The 20638-nt window shown below is 55.8% G+C and overlaps 10 protein-coding genes across 11 annotated transcripts; 2 read left to right on the top strand and 8 right to left on the bottom strand.

Annotated features, from left to right (window-relative positions):
- Positions 1-476: 476 nt before the first annotated feature.
- On the top strand, positions 477-1037 carry KRP23_11049 (uncharacterized protein; the record flags this gene model as incomplete). The annotated part of the gene is made up of 1 exon (XM_067881561.1): positions 477-1037. One exon carries the CDS (start codon positions 477-479, stop codon positions 1035-1037), a length of 561 nt encoding a protein of 186 aa, XP_067740860.1.
- Positions 1038-1048: 11 nt separating this feature from the next.
- KRP23_11048 (cAMP-specific 3',5'-cyclic phosphodiesterase) lies at positions 1049-3921 on the bottom strand (the record flags this gene model as incomplete). The annotated part of the gene is made up of 5 exons (XM_067881560.1): positions 1049-1894; positions 1990-2140; positions 2218-3133; positions 3211-3274; positions 3445-3921. The coding sequence occupies 5 exons, from the start codon at positions 3919-3921 to the stop codon at positions 1049-1051; spliced, it is 2454 nt and encodes an 817-aa protein (XP_067740859.1).
- Positions 3922-4284: 363 nt separating this feature from the next.
- KRP23_11047 (Polyadenylate-binding protein RBP47) lies at positions 4285-5884 on the top strand (the record flags this gene model as incomplete). 2 transcript variants are annotated; one of them, XM_067881558.1, is made up of 5 exons in its annotated part: positions 4285-4372; positions 4446-4574; positions 4682-5337; positions 5406-5690; positions 5801-5884. In XM_067881558.1, the coding sequence occupies 5 exons, from the start codon at positions 4285-4287 to the stop codon at positions 5882-5884; spliced, it is 1242 nt and encodes a 413-aa protein (XP_067740857.1). The 2 variants fall into 2 exon arrangements, with proteins under 2 accessions (XP_067740857.1, XP_067740858.1); XM_067881559.1 differs by having other exon boundaries at positions 5406-5679; positions 5801-5820.
- A 1276-nt stretch (positions 5885-7160) lies between these two features.
- Positions 7161-8331, bottom strand: KRP23_11046 (uncharacterized protein; the record flags this gene model as incomplete). The annotated part of the gene is made up of 2 exons (XM_067881557.1): positions 7161-7166; positions 7240-8331. The coding sequence occupies 2 exons, from the start codon at positions 8329-8331 to the stop codon at positions 7161-7163; spliced, it is 1098 nt and encodes a 365-aa protein (XP_067740856.1).
- Positions 8332-9934: 1603 nt separating this feature from the next.
- KRP23_11045 (uncharacterized protein) lies at positions 9935-12439 on the bottom strand (the record flags this gene model as incomplete). Its single annotated transcript, XM_067881556.1, has 5 exons — positions 9935-10131; positions 10212-10452; positions 10512-11273; positions 11381-11423; positions 12387-12439. 5 exons carry the CDS (start codon positions 12437-12439, stop codon positions 9935-9937), a joined length of 1296 nt encoding a protein of 431 aa, XP_067740855.1.
- A 64-nt stretch (positions 12440-12503) lies between these two features.
- Positions 12504-13289, bottom strand: KRP23_11044 (uncharacterized protein; the record flags this gene model as incomplete). The annotated part of the gene is made up of 1 exon (XM_067881555.1): positions 12504-13289. The coding sequence occupies one exon, from the start codon at positions 13287-13289 to the stop codon at positions 12504-12506; it is 786 nt and encodes a 261-aa protein (XP_067740854.1).
- Positions 13290-13558: 269 nt separating this feature from the next.
- Positions 13559-14082, bottom strand: KRP23_11043 (uncharacterized protein; the record flags this gene model as incomplete). Its single annotated transcript, XM_067881554.1, has 2 exons — positions 13559-13945; positions 14008-14082. The coding sequence occupies 2 exons, from the start codon at positions 14080-14082 to the stop codon at positions 13559-13561; spliced, it is 462 nt and encodes a 153-aa protein (XP_067740853.1).
- Positions 14083-14980: 898 nt separating this feature from the next.
- KRP23_11042 (uncharacterized protein) lies at positions 14981-16262 on the bottom strand (the record flags this gene model as incomplete). The annotated part of the gene is made up of 2 exons (XM_067881553.1): positions 14981-16114; positions 16197-16262. 2 exons carry the CDS (start codon positions 16260-16262, stop codon positions 14981-14983), a joined length of 1200 nt encoding a protein of 399 aa, XP_067740852.1.
- A 1200-nt stretch (positions 16263-17462) lies between these two features.
- On the bottom strand, positions 17463-19109 carry KRP23_11041 (uncharacterized protein; the record flags this gene model as incomplete). Its single annotated transcript, XM_067881552.1, has 4 exons — positions 17463-17498; positions 17587-17840; positions 17908-18253; positions 18321-19109. 4 exons carry the CDS (start codon positions 19107-19109, stop codon positions 17463-17465), a joined length of 1425 nt encoding a protein of 474 aa, XP_067740851.1.
- A 799-nt stretch (positions 19110-19908) lies between these two features.
- KRP23_11040 (uncharacterized protein) lies at positions 19909-20592 on the bottom strand (the record flags this gene model as incomplete). The annotated part of the gene is made up of 1 exon (XM_067881551.1): positions 19909-20592. One exon carries the CDS (start codon positions 20590-20592, stop codon positions 19909-19911), a length of 684 nt encoding a protein of 227 aa, XP_067740850.1.
- Positions 20593-20638: the final 46 nt, after the last annotated feature.

Genomic DNA, 20638 nt, shown 5'->3' with positions numbered 1-20638 from the left:
TACCTGCAAAGATGTGAGCAACGAGTCAGCACCGGATCTCGGGGCGAAGCGGTTTGGATGAGATTCACAATTGCGCGGTACCATTTTGCCAAACAACTTCAACTTGACCTTTGGTGCAAACGTATACAAAGGTATATTACTATCGGTACGCTTGGTTCGCCTGCTCTCCTGGCAATGATTTTGTCCTCGTACATTGGTGGTCTACTCGGTTCGGACGCTCAGGCTCGACAACTGCCCTCAAACTTGTGTTGACTTCGCTTGAAACGACTACCGGTACATGTAGTCTTATGGCTGCCTTGTACTGTTGGTCACTTGCTAGTGATACGGAGCTTGGAAGATGCATGTAAATCGTTGTTGCCACAGCTGAATTGCAATGATCGACGAGTCAATTTTGTGCACAACGAATTTGAGAAATAGTCCTTGTGGAAACACAAATTCCATTTTTGTCCCATTAGTTCCCAGCAGTCACAAGATCGATGATCATCCGTGCGGCGAGCGACAGCGAGAGCGACGACGACCTCCTGAGCGCTGCGCAGGCGTCTTCCTCGCCCCGCCACTCCGTTTTCGACCCTCCAGGCCCCAATAATGTCCCCTCGAATGGCAACGCAGCGCGATACTCGTGGTTCGCCGTCTGCGGTGTCTTGATCCTGCTTCTCCTCGTGGACCTGGCGGCGCTCTTCGATGGCCCCGTCGACGCGTTCGCGCTGCTCCCGCTTCTGATATCCGCTCTATTCTACCAAGAGACCATCATTCAGCCTCCCACCGCGTCGATGCTCAACCAGCTCGTGGGGTTGGTGCTCGTGAGCGTCTGGGTCTACTGTAGAGAGAAGAGTTTGGCCTCTGGGGACACGACGCAATGGTTCCGAAGCGCCCGCTACGGACTGTGGACGGTGGGGGCGCTGCTGTGCCTAGGTCACGTGGTCTCGTGTCTCTACGTGCTCTTCGCGCTGCTGGAGAGCAACGGAGACCGCTCCAAATTCTGGCTCGGAAGGAAGCGCCCCAAAGGAGGCAGTACAGCGCCCTATGGGCGTGTGTAAACGCTGAGGATTTAGTGGCTAGAAGGGGCTTTTGTAGCGGCAGCTGCGATCTTGGCGGCTTCGGGGTCTAGCACTTGGTCCAGGATGTCTTTGATGGAGTTGATCTGCATGTTGTCGGCCTTCTTCCAGAGCTTGTAGTTTTGGTGAGCTTGGTCGAGGATGGTTTTGAACTCGGGACGGAAGACGGCTTCGGCGACGACCTCGAAGAAGGGCAGGATGATGAACTCGAAGAACCCGACCTGGTTGCGTGCGCTGTTCTCGCTGTTGCGGTTCATGAAAGGAGAGATGTCCATCCCCAGAGTGTGCTCATCGTCACCCTGCAGGAAAAATTCTTCGATGATGAGGTCCGACCAGCGTGCGTGGAGTTTGAGCGCCTTGGAGGAGTGACCCAAGTCGGCGCACTTGATTACGATCTTCATGAGTAGCATGGGCGAGTGCTCCACTTCGGCGTCTTCCTGTGAAATGAGCGCCGTTTTCAGGCTGCCAACAAGTTGCAGGTGGACGGTGAGGTCTGTCGAAAGTACCATTTCGACGATGGCCTTGCGCACTTCACTGTATTGTCCTGGTGATAGCCCCACGAAGATGTTAAAGAGCGGATCTTTGGTCAGGAAGAATGCTTCGGCCAAATGCATGCGTTCCAGTACGGACGAGTCGCTGAATTCGATGGTCAGGTCGCTACCACTTTTGATCATGAAATTGTTGTTCTTGCCCGGGTGCCTGAAGTCGTGAATGGCGGCGGCAACGATCGCCGCGAACACCTCCTGATACGTGAGCAAGTCCTGCAGGTACCCGTTATCCATCACGGAGATCAGATACTCGACCGAGCTAACGACATCGGCTGCGTGGCAACTGTTGTGCTGTGGTTCAAAAGTCAAGACGGACGAGTTTAGTCAATCAAGTTGTAAAGGAGGACGCCCCTGCTAAACAAGAGGAAATGTGCTAAGAAGCTTACGTAAGGGTTCCGGTGGTAACCAATGTCCAGGAAGTGGAGAAAGTTGGCCAGTGTGCTCTTGTTGACGGAGCAAAGCTCGAAAAGATTGTGTTGCTCGAAGGCAATGTACGTGATGAACGAGATCGGCTTGTTGTTGGTTATCTTTGCCACCCTGTTCATGCACAAGAAAGTGAGATAACAACTCATACAAAGCCAAAGTACCAGCGAACAAGGCAAAACAAAGCGTACTCGAAGGTATCGACACTCCAGCCATCGCGCTCCATCAGCTCTCCTACAGCATTCAATACTTCGTCGGTCGGTGCAGTGACTTCTGGATGCAGTCGCGTCTCGACGGAACGGGTAGCACTGCTGCTTGTAGAGCCCACAGAGACGCTTGAATTTCCGGAACCCACTGTCATACTTCGCTCGGAATCCTTGGCCCCAGCAGCATTGCCACCACTGCCGCTAGCAGAGTTCTCAGCACTATTCTGAAACACTGCTGATGCTCGTCGGTTGCGTGTGTAAGATTTGTTGGCGAGAACGGTGGAGGCCCAAGACTTGATGTCGCCATCCATGTCGCCGTCACGCTTCATTTTGAGCTGCTCATGAATGTCTGGTGCGAAAAGGTTTTGACCTTTTCGCATGAGCAGCGCCACGATGCCGTCAAGATTTTCTCTCAGCTCCGGTGATAATTCGGTCGCGCGCTGCAAGGCCTTCAAGTCGAGCAGAACTTTTGCCATGGGCGATTCGAAGTCTAAAGGAGGACTGCCGTCACCATGGCCGCCGACGCGTTCCTCGAGCATTTTCTTGAGGCTCTTGTTCTCATTGAGGATGATCTCCTTCTGCAAATGCGAGGCACGGGCTCGCTCTTCGACGATCTTCGCGTGGAGAAAGTTTAGCCGCAAGAAGCGATCTGTTTGGCGCACTCGAACAACCAGCACGGCCGAAACGCACACGAGTGTGAAAACAAGCAGGAACTTGTTCACGACAAAGATGGTCGAGCGCGAGGCAGGGTATTGGACGGAGACAAGAATGCAAAACTCTAGGTTGATCGAAAAGGCCAAGAGGAGGTAGTGAAACGCATCCAGCTTGAACAGGGGCGTCACAAGCAGAACCAGTAATGGCCGAAGCAGGTTCATATTCAGGTGCGCCATGGGAATTGCGACTGCAAAATGAAAATAAGCAAGGCAACACAACGTGAGCTGGGTGCTTCATAAGCCACGAGATCAATCAAAAACGTACCGCTGTCGATGTATGTGAGGATGAGGTCTCGCCCTGACGATTCGAGGTTTTTGTAAACCCACCACTGTGTTGAACCGTCCAACAACACGCTAGTGACATTGGTTGGTGTGTTCGAGCTCGAGCTATCGGTCGGGGAAGGGATTTCCACCCCTCGGTCCCAAGCGGTTCGTCATTGAACGCAAGCGAGAAGAGCGAGTTGAGGTCGTTGAGAAAAAATCTCGTATAGTCGTCCACCTTGATCAGGCCTTGGCCCAGAACACCAGCAGCGAAGCAATGTGCAATGACACAGAGCAGCGTTTGCTCATATCCAATAAAGTATCGCGAGCGGCAGCAAGCCACCAGTATCGGCACCGGGAGGTAGATAAAAGTGGAGACCCAGAGTCGCAGCTTCGAGGCAGCTCGGACGTCGGGGTCGTCGTCATAGAAGCCGACCCAGTCGGACGTGCTGAGTGCAATCCAGAGGAGCCAGCAGACTAGACTCGCGTAGAGTGCCGGAGACAGGTTGGTCTCCGTGTAGTACGCTTGGAAATCAAGCTCCACGAGCGGGTCCTGCGTGAAGGCGTTGGTGACATAGTGGAAGCCGTACTTGTCCTCCATGGCCTTGGTAAGTTTGTTGGCCTCGCTGCGGTCAGCCGCCGACCTCGGGAAGATGAGCGTGGACACTGGCACACCCAGCGAACTGCGGCGCGCCATGGAGCTGCGCAACATCATAGATTCGCTGGCGATGTGGGCTACCGGCGTGGGCCCAACCATCCCAAACTGCAGACGCTCAGTTTGTGCGGCGAGAATGGGTCAGCGGTTGCAAAGTTTCACCAGCAGCAACCTCGACAAGGTGGTCGTTGTAACAGATCCGAGGTGTAGCCATTTATAGTGGCTCGCGTCGTTTCGGGTATGGGTACATGAAGGCCTAGCCCTGCGGTACTTGTGTGTCTACGCGTGTGCGTTCTGTGGCCGTCCGGTGCCGCGAGCCATTGTCACGACGTGGAGGGAGAAAGGGGGACGGGAACAAAAACACAAGCCAACGCGACCGAAAGGGGAAGGAAGTTCCCTCCCTCCCTCGACGCTCTTTTCGCCATGGACGCGGAATGCAAGACGCTGTGGATGGGCGACATCCAGATGCACTGGGACGAGGCCTTCATCTCGTCCCTCTTCGCCTCGGCCGGTACGAAAAGACGGACTTTTTGAGGGCTTGAACTTCTTATTTGATCCTATTATTTTTTATTATTTGTGTGCAGCGGAGCAGCCGGTGGTCAAGTTGATTCGTGACAAGGTGACGGGGTACCCGGCAGGTTACGGCTTCCTGGAGTTCCCGACGCAGCTTGGGGCGCAGCAAGTGCTGGAAACGTTCAACGGCCAGCTCATCCGTACGCTTGTTTGACTCAATTTTCTTCTTGTTTGGTGCTTCTTATTTGATGGGATTTTATTTAGTGGAATGCTAATCTGATTCGGGTTCTTCTTTTTTGTCGACTAGCGAACACGATGCACCGCTTCCGTATGAACTGGGGCGCTGGAGGACGTCGCATTGAGACGTCGGACGATCACTCGATCTTCGTAGGGGACTTGGCGCCGGATGTGGGCGACGAGCTGCTGCTCAGCACGTTCAACTCCCGCTTCAGCAGCGTGCGAGGCGCCAAGGTGGTCATGGACCCGGTCACGCGTATGTCCAAGGGCTTTGGGTTCGTGCGGTTCGGTAGCAAGGAAGAGGCGGACCAGGCCCTGCAGACCATGAACGGAGTATACTGCTCGTCGCGCCCCATGCGTGTTAGTGTGGCCACGGAGCGCAACAAGGCTCGGCAGATGCCTAGCTTCGGCGCAGCTGAAGAGGAGGGGGCCAACACGACGGTGTTTGTGGGAGGACTGGACCCTTCGACGACGGAGGATGAGCTACGCGCTCGGTTCGGCGCTCTTGGAGAAATTGTATCGGTCAAGGTCCCGCCTGGACGTGGCTGTGGATTCGTGCAGTATACGTCGAAGGAGGCTGCCGAGGTGGCGATTTCGCAGATGAACGGTACAGTGATTTGCGGGGTCAAGGTGCGGTGTGCATGGGGCCGATCGGCGGCAGCGCGTGCGGCCAACCACGGCACCTACTACAACCAGCAGTACGGCCAATATCAGTCCGGATACCAGGTATGGTCGGAGCAGAAGACGAGTTCATTTTGCCTTGCGCTGACATGGTGATGGCGTTCATGTTTTAGAACTACTACGGTTATGGTGCAGCCTACGGATACCCGCAATACCAGCAGGGCGCTGCCGCTTACGGCTACGGTGCTGCCTACGGGCAGTACGCCCAGCAGGGCAACCAGCCTCACGGCGGGTACCAACAGCAGCAGCAGCAACAACAGCAGCAGCCGGTTGCAGGTCAGCAGCAAGGGCATCAAGGTAACTTCGGTCATCAACAGCAGGATCAGCAGTGTGACTTCACGCGGCCTGATGACATTCAAGCGATGAATCGCCGTTACGCCTCCCAACGTGCGTACCAGGTACAGACAGTGCTCTTGCTGTTGGCCGTTGTATCGCCTGCTGTATTGATCCGATTGTGCAATGTTTAATATTGTCGTTTTCTTCTCTGTGTGTTTGCTGGGCTACGCAGAATATTCCTCCGGCTTCTAATGCGTCATACAAGCCGATGGCATCTGATGTTGCAAATGGAACTGCGATGGCCGGATCGATGTAAGCAGTGTATCAAGCCTGCAAGTCTGGGTGGAAATTATTCGGGGGCGAAGATAGTCGAGAGTGAAAGAACAAGCAGCCGAAAGCAGGGAGTGAGGCCTCCACGCACACGAGGAACAAGAGGTGACAAGGGCATTGCCAGAAGAGTGAGAAAGGGGGCGAGGACGCAGTGCGGAGGTAGCGGTCGGTGGGCTGGAAGGAAGGCGGAGGAGCAGCGAGCAAGCGGACGAGAACGACATTTATTGGCACGGTGTGGCGAGCGTGAAATGCTGATGAAGAGTTTCTGTTTTTCGTTTTTCCCGCTTTTTCTTGTTTTATGGTGTTGTAAAATGGGACTTGTTGAGTTGTGGTCGACGTCGTGTTCGTTCGTATTAGCAACTCCACCAGCATGTTGATTGTCGGCAGACTCGTTGTCCTTTGGTCGAATTGTCGTCGTCACCTCACTGTGCCATCGTCACATCTGACTCAACCGGAGGCATTTGGTCCAGCAAGGCTTTGGTGGCCGTCAGCGCTGCCTCGAACTGTTTTTCTCGTCACTCTTGAAGGCCAACTGCTTCTTGAGCGTTTCGTGGTGCAGCAGAAGCTCCGCGTGGTTGGACTCAAGTCGCTCTAGTTCGCTCTCGGGGTCCTCCATCCGCGATCTACGTTTGCCCCCTCGACCCGATTTATAGTCCTACCTATTTTTGAAGACTAAAAAAAGCAACTTCAAGCAGGTCAAGCTAGTTTTGTTGGCGTTTATTCATAGGTTTGCTTAATTTGCTACACCCACGGTGGGCTTCAATCTACGCTTTGTGCGTTGTGGGGTGTGGAGGTCGTCGCTCCTTCTTCCGGAGTGTTAGGCGACGCATACATGACTTTTTCATCTCGACGACTTGGCAAGTTGATATGGTTGATACTTGGTTCTTGGCACTCGCTCGGGCTCTTAAATATCGACGCCTCGTGTTGCTCCAGCGCGAGGCGTAACCAGTTCGGTCAGGTACGACAGGTCGATGGGCTCTGCGCGTCGGGGCTCGAGGTCCAGCGTCAATGCGCGCGAGCCTCGGGCACTGCGCGATCGCTGTCGCCAGTCAGCGCCGTTCGACCGCGTGCTACTGGTGGAGCTGCTGTTCATAGTGTTGGTGGGCTGTAGAGCTGCGTGGTTTCAAGACGCTCGCGCACCGTCACGGGGTCTTCGCGAGAGCCGCTTCCGACGGAATCGGTCATGGAAATCGACGGTCGCTCACCTACCGAGCACACGCTGGACTGCATCGCGTAGGTGGGGAGACTGGCCTGCTTGGTCATCAGAGCTGTAGCAAGACAAGAACACAAACCGTTAGAAGACATGGCGACAGAGTAGGCAGACCATTTTGCATGACGTACGAGTAAGTGTCGACTCCGACAGCTTCCGCTCCCTCTCTCCGACGATGGTAGCGTTTCGCATGCGGGTGTGCGCTCTTTGGGTCGGCTGTAGTCGAGCCCATTCAAGCTCCGACTCGTGGAATTCACGGAGCCCGTGTAGATAGCACACGCCAGGCACATGCGGTGGTTCTTGCCGCTTGCGTCGGCACGATGGTAGCAGATCTCGACGCACCGCTTGCACAGAATGGCATCGCAGAAGCGGCAGTGCTTGGCAATCGTCCACTTGGATACGCGGTCTCCGCAAGCCTTGCAGTCTCGGGCTCCATCACCTTCCGATCCGATAGATGTAGACGACCCGGGAGCCTGCTGAGGCCTCAGCTGCCGCATGATCTTGAGCACCTGGTTGAGACTGTCCGCCGCCCTCTTGTTGGCAGCGATGGCCTGCTGCACGACCCAGTTCGGGACGCTCTTACCGTCGACGTGGATGAAGGTCACGTGCTCCAGTACGTTAGGACGATCCGTCTCCCGGAAGATCGTTCCGGACACGTGCATGTACGTCCGGGCCGGGCCATCAGGGTGCTGTGACGCTGGACAGCACAAGTGGTTGATCGACCGCACGCCGCGTGCCCACACGCGACGACCCGATGCACGATCCACGAACGAGTCCATGTACTCGAGGAAGCACACGTCCCGTCCGTCCGAGAGCTTGGACGGGGGCTTCCAGAGCGACCAACGCATGGCGGCACCACGCAGTGGGCGCTCGAGTGAAGGTTTCTCGAGCTCATAGAGTCGTCGGGACCGCGCGGAGTCCAGGACGATCGGCACACGGCTGTTCTGGTCCAAGTACAGTGCTGCCACCTCTTCCAACGTACCGTGGAGCACCGACGTCGTCCACATGGCCTGGGACTTGGAGCTCGAGCCAATGCGGTGCACCACGTTGAACACCTCGCCGTCGGTTCCGAACCGCACCGCGGCCTGCACCGCTGGGAACAATTGCCTGTACGCCGCCTTGGCGTCCATCCTGAGGTTGTCCAGCTCTTCCTTGGGCAGCGGCAGCATCTCGAGCGCGTACGGGTGGTCGGGTGACCGCGAGTAGGCGTATTGATGCACCATCCTTCACTCCGAAAGCTTGAGGTGTCACCAGAGCGATCAACCAAGATCTCTGCAGTCGCGGCGCCGATTCCGGAACGAGAATGACAAGCCGAGTGGCTGACGGATCGGGGGGAGAAGAGGGTCGAGCAGATGGAGCCAAGACGCCGTCCTAGACAGGACGCGTCGAACATGGCCGACTTGGCAGAGATGCGCCATTTACAGGTTGACGTGTCGTGGACCAGTTGGTCCGATGGCACCGACAGAAGCGAGACTGGCGAACGCAAGTGCTGCGGAGCTTCGTCAGTCCTTCATGGGTGCGTTTCCTAATATTGCTATCGACCGACATGTCCGAGTTCGTTTTCGGTACGGGGCTTCCAAAGATGCATGCAGGTACATGAAGGTCTCTGCTGCGAGCTTTCGGTGTTTCTCGCTGTCGCCAGATGGGTCTTCGTTGCGTGCGAACACCTGTGTGTCGCGCCGAGAGGGAACGCGAAATCGTTGCGAGCAGAGCGAGGCGAGTCTGTGTCGGTTGGCAGCGCGATTTGCAGCGTTGTCGACGTGCATGAATTACAGACCACAGACATTGAGCAGCATATTTGAAGGTTCGATTCCTTGGTGCAGTCGAGCGTGGGAGGATGAAAGCGAGGCTTGTTTTCTAAACAATGGCGTTGGGCGGACCAAGCCTTTTCGAGCAGAGCGTCAGGGCTGCTCTCTGTCCAACACGGTGCGCTGTTACTCACCTGTACTGATGCTACAGCGCGCAGAGCCCCGGCGTTCGGATACACTTTGCTGTCGAAAGCAATTGTCACCGGGGATGCGGGTCAGCTATCCTAGGGCATTTCTCTATAGCTGCGCCGTCGCGGCTCTCTTTTGCAGCGATCGCCCGAGCAATTGCGACTGTCGCAGTATGGCTTGGCTTTGACTTGCATGGACGACGCGGCAGACGGCGTCTTGCGTGCAGGTTCTCGAAATTCGGGACCGGTATGCTAAAAGCTGGGCTTGGGTACATGTATTATAGTTGTCGAACTGCGTCACCTTCACCTGGGGATGACTGAGCGAGTCGGCCGCAATCCAGGATCGTGAGAGAGAAGGCCAGCCTCCAACTCAAGGTCAGCCCCAGGGAGCGTCGCTCAAATCGAAGCGGGGACTGCTTTCTCGTAGAAATCTGACGGAAGCAGCGTCCAGCTCGCTCACCACCTCCCCGCGAGTGGCAAGCCAACTGCACCAGAATTTCTTCGGCTAAGTCGAACCCCGTAGATACTCACGCAAGACTTGGGGACCTTGACTCAAGAGGATGTCCCGCTGCGAGCTACTTTACGTCGCTGCCGCTTGCTTATGACAAGTCTTTCAGTCACTTCAACAGAGCTCGCCCTGCTTTTACAAGAAGTGTCATCCTAGTCCCACAAAATGAGGTCATGCACGACTGTGTTCGTTGCAGTCCTCACGGGCTCACCTCGAGAGCTTCAATCCGACGTCAAGCTGTCAGTAGCGATTGCTGCTGTAAAGAGAGAGATGCAACACAGGATATCCGATACATGTACATTTGCGTGGGCGATAGAACGCTTTGGTCCTGTACTACGGTGGAGCAGGCCTCACTTTCGGCCATGGCTCCAAGACACATACGCTACACGTTTTCCAGATACGACAAGTCCACGGCAGCCGGGCTTCCCTCCTCCATGGCATGGCGACTCCGCGTCTTCTTCATAAATTTCGTACCGACCACCCTGTATGCCAGCTCCTTCTTGATGGTCTCCTCGATCGGCTGCGAGCTGTCGGAGCCCACCGTGCTGGAGTAGCTACTTCGCTCCTCCCTGTTCGAACCTGATGGACAGGTCGGCAGCTGTAAGCCTCATAAGCATCAACACTCAGGCACCAACCACCAGGAAATAGACAACACTTACGCGTTGTGCTCGCGGTCGTACTTGCACTCACATTGCCGACAGACGCAAACCCGCCGCTGAGGCTGCCCGGCGTGTTCACGTCGTCCGAGTGAAGCGATGATACACTCGACGGCAACGTGAGCTCCAATTGTCGATTGGTCCGCGCCAGGAAATCGTCGACGCAGTGCACGCAGATCCGGTTGAGCTTCTTTCGCCCTTCAATCGCGCAGTACACCACATCACTGCAGCTCTTGCAGATGAGCTACCAATACGAAGCCACGTCAGACATTTTCAAAAGCACAGCCGATGCAGTCCGCCTACCTCACTACAGTCTCGACACTTGCGGTGTCGTCCCCACTTGGGCAGCATGGCGCTGCAACCCGCACACACTTTGGCATTCAGGTGTTTCTCCTCCGAGTCCACTCCTTCCTTCATGATGTGCTCCAGCCGAATGAGGTGCTCCAGGTTGTGCGGGTTCTTGGCCTTGCGGGTGGCCACGATCTTGGTCATCCAAGCTGGCACGCCTTGTGTGTCGGCGTCGTAGTACGTGGTCGCCTCGAGGACATTGGGCTCGTCGGTCTCCGTGTAGACTGTGCCGCAGCAATGCAGAAACGCTCGAACCACATTGTGCGAGCTCTTAAGCGATGGACAGCTCCGGTGCTCCAGCGACTGCGTCATTCTCGCCCAACCGCGACGGCCACGCTCGTCCACGAAAGTGTCCGTGTATTCTAAGTAGACTATGTCCCGCTGTCGGATGAGCTTCGATGGCGAATGCCACAGCGACCAGCGCATACCACAACTTCGGAACGGGTGCTCCGCTGTCGGTGCCAAGAACCGATAGATCTGTCGCGACTGCGCGAAGCCGATCGCCGCGTTGGTGCGGTCGCCCAAGAACACGTCCACGAGCTCGGGGATCGTGGCGTGCATTGTCGTTTCGGCGCAAACCGTGGCGCGCGTCGTGCGCGCGAACGAACTAATGTGCGTGGCAAACCCGTTGGCCTGAGCAAGCCGCACGTTCTTGAAGAGCTCCTTGTATTGCTCGTGCGCGAGCTTGATGAGGTCCTCGCGCTCGTTCTCGTACAACTGCACCGGCGTGAAGCAGATGGGTTCCAGTATCGTGCCCCTCCGCTTCGAAGCCGACGCATGGTGCTGAAGTGAGACTTCGGATCGGTTTGTCGCCTACGTGATACCCCGTTGCAGTGGTGGAGACGCGAAGCCGACACCTTGCCTGCCCTGTCAAATTCCGAAGTGACAAGCAGTGGGAAGTTGAAGATGAGAGGAGAAGGGACGCAGCGCCGACGAGCGCAGCGCCACGAAAGACTTGCGAGTTTATGCACTGTGCCTTACGGAGTGGGCCGCCACCAGCGGCTGGTGCTGTATTATTGAGGCCTTCCAGGTCCTCTACATGGTGGTTGGTGCCAAGATCAACGACAAGCAGACACATCATCGCCAAGCCACGGTGCCTTGGTCTCACTTCGACGTTCGATGTGGGTCGTTCCAGCTTCCTGGATGTCAACGAGGCGAAGGAGTTCGTAGCGAAGTCGGGGCCGATGTGGTGGTAAGTTGCGACTGGCGAGCTGCTCAATGTATGACGCAGAATCTCGATGAAGGAGCGTTAGCAGACCTGTTCGCAGCTCAACAACCGCAACAGGTTTCGATGAAGTTTGGCGTAAGCTTACATATCGATTTCGTTTGCTCAGACTGAGCACTGGCACTGAGCTTTGATACTGCCCAATTGCAGGCAGCGGACGTGATCAGGCGAGCTCTTCATCGACGATCAAGCGAAGTCGAGCTGATAGTGATAGCATTTTCAATTCAGGCAGTGACGAGATCGCATGATGGCCACCTCTGATAACGAGACCCTCATCAATGCCGGGTTACCGCTTTGCCACCTCGAGCCCAACGGCGCAGTCGCGGAGAGGAAAGAGACCCCCGGTAGTCAAAATACGTTGTTCGTCGTGTGTCAACAGCGCTGATGTCTCTACAAGTAACTCCTGCGATCACAGCAATGGACACGACCATGATCTAATTGATCTCCAGTATGAAAGGGATGATACACCTCGCCTGGAACCCAGCAGCTCAAAGCAGTTCGTCACCGAGCAGGACACGTTTTAAGCTTTAGCATGTTCATCGTAGTACCAAACTCCATTCAAACACTTCAACTCGTTTCACGTACAACATCAAATCTACACATACAGGTGAGCTTCAGGCTTGGATTCTGGTGGTCGCACGCGTGGAACGTACTCCATGGGTGCCTGAGTTTACCAAGCCTGTGCTTCACGACTTTTACCGGCGCCCAGCGTGCACTGGGCTCTACAACGTGAACGACCGGAAGTTCTCCAAGTAGCCCAAGTCGCACGGTTCTTGCTTGGAGTACTGCGGGGTCGCTTCTTCCGGAACTTTCTTCATCTTCTTCTGCTTCTCCCTCTTGCCGCGATGGATCCCAGTCTGGTTGGATTCGGGCTTGGCATCGGGCGTGAGTCCGTTTGGCATCAAGTCGAACGTCGACAGATGAAAGTCGATGGGCTCAGCAACCTTTTTCCGTTGAAAGCGAGAGAGCCCACTGACGTCTTGTACCGCCGCCTCCTGAGCCACAGGCTCCTGGTTTCCATGCCTCGAGACCTTGGATTTCCTGGTCGACGTATCCGTCGTTGTGTGGCGTCGGGGCCGGGTCCGTAGATCCACCGTCGAGAGGCGGAAGTCAATCGGCTCAGCATGAGTCTTCTTGGGTGAAGAGCTGACTTGTGAGACTTTCGGCTGAACTTTTTTGTCATTGGGGGCGTCGTAGCGCTTCAGCTCGAGCTCCACGGACGAAAGCTTGGCGTCGATAGCAATGAGATGCTCGATTGAGATCGGCGTCAGAGCGCTGTTAGCCGGGTCGGCCGCCGAGCTGCGCCGTCCTCGTTTAGTCGGTGCAGGAACCTTGACCTTGTACTTTGGCAGCCGGAGGTCGACAGTCGACAGCCTTAGCTCGTTGGGCTCGTCCGACAAGTCCATGCCTGTCAGATCACACGAACGCGCCTTTGGGACGTCTCGTAGGTCCATCATCGACAGCTCGAGCTCCTTCGGCCCGGTCGATGTGGCGTTACGGATCGCCATCCGCGGAGTCGAACCTGTGAAATCGCACGAATACAACGTCCGAGCTTGACGAGGAACCCTCATCGACGTGTGCAGCTCCGTCGCGTTGGCAGTTCTTCTCGTAGCTCGTAGGTCCGTCGCGTTGGAAGCTCGTCTCGAGGTGCGAAGGTCCGTCGCGTTTGCCCGAAGCAGCTCCCGAGCTGTCAACCCCCTGGATGGACGCATTTGATCGCACGACCGAGACGTCGGAGCAATTACAGACGTGTGTCGGCGACGACGTAAGTCGGTCGTCAACTCTGGGTTCGTCTGCGGGTCGGACCTGCTGGGTTCTTGGGCGACTGGTGTCTCGACATCCTCGCGACGTTGGCTGCCGACTGCTGCTCCGGTTGGTCCGAAGATGACAGGAACCCGACACTTGGCTTCGAGCTACGAGCCCATTCACTGCGCTGTTCGGGCGCCAAGGAATCAATACGAGGTCCTGCTGAAATGGGCGCTGAATTCAACCGAGGAAGGCGATTCTGACGACGGTCGCGGGGCGGCGACCGTGACTTTTTGGCTTCCGGATGCAACCGCGAGCACGCAAGGCACGCGTGCTCATGGCGGACGGGCGACACGAGCTCCGACTGCAGCATGGAGTTTCTACCCGTTGCTGCGACGTAGCATTCCTCGCACACTTGCTGCGTAGTCGCACATGTCGTTAGCGGCGAAATTCATCAAGGTGTAGCAGCCTATGACCTACCGTTCGGCAGTAGCGACAGATTTCCTGCTTCACCAGACTCTTTGGAGAGCCCACGACTCCTTTGCAGTTGACCATGACGGCGCTACTCGGCAGCGTGTGAGCTGCGCCTCTTGTCCGAGAAATGAGGGACTGGCAGTCGATGGATGCAGAGGAGAGGAGGGAGCGATGCCGAGGCTCTACTCCTTGAAACCAGGCTGCGTGTCAGACAGCCACTGGGATCTTGAGAGCAGACTGGTAATAGTGGCGTGCTGCTGGCAAAGCAGCTGGAGCGCGACCGTGGACCAGGTGAGACGGTTGAATGGGATCCGTCGTTGGCTCAGTAGCTGGCGACTTCGTTGACCGAGAGCATCGGGTATTGGCGTTGGACTGCTACGCCACGGGTTTCGAGAGCACCAAGATGTTTAGGATGTCGCTGGCGGACCGGCATGTACGACATCACCCAGTCGGTGGGTGCTGTCGTTCATGTTGGGATTTCCACTGCAATTGCTGACTGGCACGTGGTACGGACGTCGATAGTCTTTGGTGTTGACGCATAAGACTCGCTTGGTGATAGGAAAAACTGTTAGATACAGTAGTGCATATCTATTAGTTTAGACAAGTAAATGCACATAGAGAAGCTTGCTGACACCAATCTGTATATACATAGAAACAAGCAGCTTGCATCATGTCATCAGACCTGACCAATATCAGAAATCAAAACTTCAGAAATGATCTGGCTGGTTTCTGCCAGAGCCACCTGCTCTGCTAGAACACCAAGGTGACGAGCGCTGCTATTTCGCACAAGCCCCGCATGAATGTTCTTGTTGCTGTTTTGTTGTCGACTGTGCACGCAACTCCATGCAGTAACATCAGCAATTTTAAAGATGGACGGTCGCTTCAGTCAACTCGCTGTCAAGTTCCGTGCCCTTGAACACCGTCCGACCTCAACAAGAGACCATCTCAATCGTATTTGTGCATCAAAGTGTTTGTTTCATTACCGGGCGTCCTTGTATGCGCGTAGGTACGCGAGATCAACTGCAAGGCCGGCTGGGCTGTAGTTGACAGGGTCGTGCTTGACGTTCCGCACCGCGACTGACTTGGCTCGTCGATCGGCTCGAACTCGTCGTGGTGGCGCTGTAACAGGAGCCTGGGCTCCGTTCACCTGCACAGTATCATAGTGGCGCCGCATACGCAAGAGCATGTGTGCATACGAGGCACTGCGCCGTCGCTGTCGCTCTTCTTCGGTCTCGTTCTGCCGTTGAGGCTCCATTTGGGGTGGTAGCTGCATCTCCAGATGCTCGAGAGATAGCGGATCTTGATCCGGTGCACTCGTCACAGTGAACGTCGGCGACATCGTGCTCATAGCGAAGTAATTGGGCGGCAGATCGAGTGACCGGGACATCCCGAGGATGTCGGCTGTCGAACTCAACCGCTGGTCAGTTTGCGAATCCTTCTTTTCGGATCCGCGAGGCTCTGGTTGTCCGTTGCTTGGCTTTCTAGATCGGCCCGGAGTAGCAACCGAGGCTGCGCGTGGCTTCAAAACCGAGTTCCGAGTTCCGATTTCTGCCGCGCTGACCGGGCGATTCCTCAGAATGGGGTCTCTGGACACTCGGTGGTTCGAAAACGGGTGCGGCATACTTCCTCTTGACGAACGTGGCGATGTTTGGGACGGCCCCCTTCTTCTGCCATCGCTCCTCGGCTGCTGTTGCGCAGCGTTTTGCCGTTCTCGGTGCTCCTGTTGAAGCTTCTCTCGCTTTTGTTGCAGCTTTTCTCGCTGCTGGTGCCTGTCTTGGGCTCGTCGCACCTTGTCGCGCGGCTCCTGCAGATGCTCCAGCTTCAACGCCTGGTCGGGCGGTTGTTGCAGCTTCGAACTCCTCTCGAGGCGCTTTTGAAAGCTTTCGGGGTCTTTGGCGCCATGAGACCACGACGAATCGAGACCCACGGGCTGCTGGTCGTTCGGTTGGGGCACTTGGCGTTTCTCCGCACAAGCCGCGCACATGTATTTCGTGCGAGGGGCCTTGTTTGTCAGGAACCGCCATCGCAAGGGCTTCAGCTTGGTAAAGGCTCCTTTGCCTTCCGATGACGGAGAACCATACGCGACGATCGGGATGCTCGAGTTGCCCAGATACTGCCCGACAAAATCAACAACGAGGTTAGCAAAACGATACTCACGGGTCACCAGGGGCACAAATGGATGCAAAACGACATACCTCTCCGCAGAATGCGCAGAGTCCCGAGCTCGTCTTACAGCTGCTGCTTCCTGTGGTGCTGGACATGGTCGCAGATGGTGGTCGACGAGTTTCGTTGTGTTCTGCGGTGGTAGCTCCGCTCTGAAGAAGGTCTAGTGCTTTTGTGTACGACCACCGATCAGCTTTTGCTCTCTGATCGGTTCTTGTGCAGCTATTCGGAAGCTGCGCAATTAGGTCTTTTCGCAAGTGCCAGTGGCGTCGTCAAGGCGAAATCCAGAGGTGTGAGTTGCGTGAGGCTCGCGCCGTGAGCAATGCCAAAGCATGGAGCACCGTGGCATGGAACGTGCGGCAACGCCGGGGACAAGTCGCTTTTGGTGTGGGTTGCGGGATTCGGCCCTAGATGTGCACGAAAGACTGCAAATCCTGCAGCGAGATCGTCCGGCTTCCATGTGCACACTGTGCAGCAAAGTGTCCCTTGAATCACTTAAAGGTGCCGCTCCAATTGGACGAGCACCTTGTGTCTTCCGACCCTGCCTCGAACATCAAGACGACCAGGACTCAACACATGCTTCACCTCGACGCCGAAAAATTCCTCCGCTCTATATGCCGACTTGGCAATGCCAAGTTGGCATGTGTGCAACTTGACGCGGATGGGACCGGACGGACTTTTCCAGTGGAGAATCCCCACGACCAGTTAATGTGCTCTTCTCGTCGATGGTGATGGTCGTCGACCGGTGAAGCACAATCAAATGAATCAGGACCCCGTGAACAATGTCCACCATCAAGCGGTCTCGTGTTGTCGCCTCGCTTTGCGTTGTGCTCGCGGCTGCAGCTTTAGCCTATTTCCACGATGTCTCACAAGCAAGAAGTGCACTGCATGACCAAATCTGGTCAAGAGATCCCTTCTCAGCTGAGGACTCTGCAGCCTGCGTTCTGGTCCAGACCATGGGCGGATGGATACACACATACGCACACAAACACATACACTTCATTTTCATCTTGTTTACACTACTGTTTCGGCTGCAATCGCCGCGTTGTCGCGCCACTTCTCGTGAGCGGTTCATGAATCTTCATCCTTTGGTTGATCCTTCACCTCTCCTTTGCATGGCGTCGCTGCTCGTAGTTACTTGAAGTTTGCCAAATAGGACAAGTCACACGGGTTTGTCTTGGAATACCTGATCGAGGCCGGCTTCGAGTAACGCGTCATGGTCGGAGACGACAATGGCGACGGTGGTCTTGACTGAGCTCTGCTGAGGCGGCTGTACCGGTCGTGGTGGGGCGTTCCGTCTACTGTGTGGTATGTTGAAGCTCGGCGTCCTTGATCTGTCCACTCCACCGGCACGGAGTTAGTCGTAAAGCGCCGCACTCGCCAATTCAATTCCTCGAGATTGAGGCCGACGTGACTACCCACCGGAGCAAAAGCAATTGGCTCGTCCGCAGCCGTCTCCATCGCGGTCGGGGAGTCCTTGTGGCTTGTGGGTGCACAGCCCGTCGGCTTGGCTCTGCTCGACAGTCGCGAGTTACCCGTCGTTCGACTCCGGCGACGCATGATGAAGTCCTCGTCAAGTCCTTTTCTCGGCTGGCGGGTCGACAAACGCGTCGTAGCACGGCGACGCTGTTGAGCTGCATGGTCCGACGGCAAGTAGAACGTCTCATGCGGGATGACTGCGATAAAAAGCAGAGCGTGTGAGACGTTGAGGACCAGTTCATACCAGCAAGACACCAAACGTACATTGCGAGTGGCGGCGTTCCGGGGCCACACTCGGTTGATCCTGCTCGTGCGATAGCTTAGCTGATGCGTCGAACCATTTGGGGAACTCGTCATCTTCTTTCATGGACGAAATGCTGCCATCTCGAAAGCCACCGTCCTGGTCCGTCCCCAAGATGCTGTTGCTGTGCGTCTTGACAGCCGATCCGCTGTTGGCGCTGGCATCCAGGTCAACGTATCGTGTATTCGACTCCAGAATGGACTTCGTGCCACGTCGCGCTGCGCACGAGAAGCACACAACCTGTCCTCGGGTGATTCCGTCCACCCGGAAGTTCCGACCTACGATGTCGTCGCACTTATCGCACAGGAACTGCATCAACACAATGGAAACGTAAAGACTCGGGTTCAATCCACCATCTTGGCAACATTCGACGTACCGATCCGCACAGAAGGCATTTGTCCTTGAGCTTCCACATGGAAAGATGGTTCGTGCAGGCACCGCAGCGTTTCTCGGCTTGCAGCTGCAGGGCAATTGTGAGCGAGTGCTTTCTAGAGTTGAGAATCGTGTTGGACATCCGGAGGTAGTGGTTCACCAGCTCTATGCTGCGCTTGCTGCGTGCCTTCAAGACCATGGGCATCACCACCGGCGGAATGTTGTCACGCTTGATGTTGTAGTAGACGGTGGCGTTCAGCACCCCCACCGCCTCCGTCTCCTCGAAAAACAGTCCGCAGAAGAAAAGCTCCGCCCGGTTCACATGAATTCCCTGCGAGTCGGTAAACTCCGGACACGCCTCGTGCTTGATGGAGTGGACACACTTCGCCCAGCCACGACGTCCGCTCTGGGTGCCGTAGGGCTTCATGACCTCCAAGTAGCAGAAGTCCTGGTCCTTGGCTAGAAGTCGACTGGGCGAATGGAACAACGACCAGCGCAGACTCACGCGGTCCAAAGGCCGCTTCTTGGTCGACGGCTTGAGCACCGCGAGCTCCCGAGACTCTGAGAAGTCAAGCACCATCTTCTTGTCGTCGTTCACGTACAACTCGGTGACGTCGTCCAGCGACCCGTAGACTGTGAACGTGTCGAACGTCGTCACGTACTTGTCCTTGGCGTCCGACTGCGGACGCTGGGCCTGGGCATTGTACAGTCGTTCCTGCACCTCTAGGAAAATGTTGTCACCTTGGCGAACCAGGTCCAGCCGCTCTCTCTCCGAGACGATCACCTCCACCATTTGTTGGGGGATTGGCTTATGACGGTGGTGACTCTACCAGCAAATCTCAGGAACGCGGTGCGTCCGGAAGGAACGGGAAGGTGTCGAGTCTTCCGCGGCAAGGAGCTGGACTGAGAGTTCTTGGCTGGCACGCGGACTTGGGATTCTGGAAGTGGCGGAGAACCTGACAGCAACAATGGAGTTGTCACGCCCACAGGTGGCGACACAGAGCAAAGCCTCGACGACGTTGGCCCTTCCACGAAAAATGCAGTTGAGCCATCGTGAACGGGTTTCAACAAGGTTGACGATGGCAAGTTCCCAGCTGGAATCCGAGACGACGACTCGATGGCGACACCTTTGCCGCCGCCAATTGTGAGGGACTCGACTGTGTACTTGGAAGTACAATACATGTACACCCCACGCTGATTGTAAAGGAACTTGATGCAGTGGCAGTTCAACGGCTGCCCAGCTGTGCTGTGCCGATGGTGGTTGGTAATGGTACTCACGCTGCCTGACGGGGTTCCAGTGGGCCGTTCCTCCATCTCAAGACTTCGCATGGTGATTCGGAAGGGTATTCATGCGGGTACTGTATTATACATGCGTGAAAGCATTATTGTACCGGCCAAAATAGTTGACAACATTCAACGTGGTTTTACACATGGAAAATGGTGACTTTAGCTTGACGCACCGGAGCAGTGTACATGTATTGCAAAACGCCATTCTTCTCGGCGTACTATTATATTCCATTTATCCTTGATTTTTAAGTCTATGATACACAATGCTGGCCTGCGCAATGCTGCTCCTTCACTATCGGCCTCCGCTATAGTTCGACTTGATCATGCAAAGCACGGGTAGGCCCTCGTTTGTCGAGCTTTACCTGGGATAAGCTTAGGGTCGACGAGCTCAAGTCCTCCATGGAGATAAAGGAGGACTGCGGATCAAAGCTCTGGTCGCCATGAAAACTTTGGGCTCCGTTGAAGTGTTGTATCTTGCAACGACCAGCGCTCTTTTGCCGTTCGTCATTGCCATCAAGCTCAGACAGGCCCATTTTCTTCGGAGTCGGCACAGACGCACCAGACTCGAGGCACTCCTGCTCAAGTTGATGGATCTTGCGACGGAGCCTCTCCATTTCTCGCTGATTTCTCTTCTTGTACTCCCCCACTATGTCAGTGGAGCACCTTTGAACCTCATTCACCTTCTCTTCATCTCGCACAAACTGACCAATTGACCCATCAGGTTGATAGCAACTGCTGAGCCGGTCGTGATCCAGGTTCGAGATGCGGTTACCGAGCTGGTCCAGCGCAATGCGGTTGAGCTCCTCCATGCGCCGATTGTGGCTCGCCTCCAAGTCGTGCAACTGCAAGTCAGACGAACGAACGGCATCACCGCGGTGCTTGGGCCGATTCGCGCGAACCTGCTCGAACAGCTCCTCCGTCGGCCGGTTCATCAACGACTCGTCAAATGCCGACACGCACGACTCGTCCAGAGAGCCCACATGCTTCATGGCTGCCGTACTGGCCGTGGTTGGCGTACTAGTAGTGATCGCACCA

The sequence above is a fragment of the Phytophthora ramorum genome (genome assembly GCF_020800215.1).
Source record: "Phytophthora ramorum isolate Pr-102 chromosome Unknown Phyram_PR-102_s0011, whole genome shotgun sequence".
Classification (NCBI taxonomy): domain Eukaryota; phylum Oomycota; class Peronosporomycetes; order Peronosporales; family Peronosporaceae; genus Phytophthora; species Phytophthora ramorum.
The sequence above is the reverse complement of the archived record's forward strand: the minus strand, read 5'-3'. Positions and strand labels throughout refer to the sequence as shown.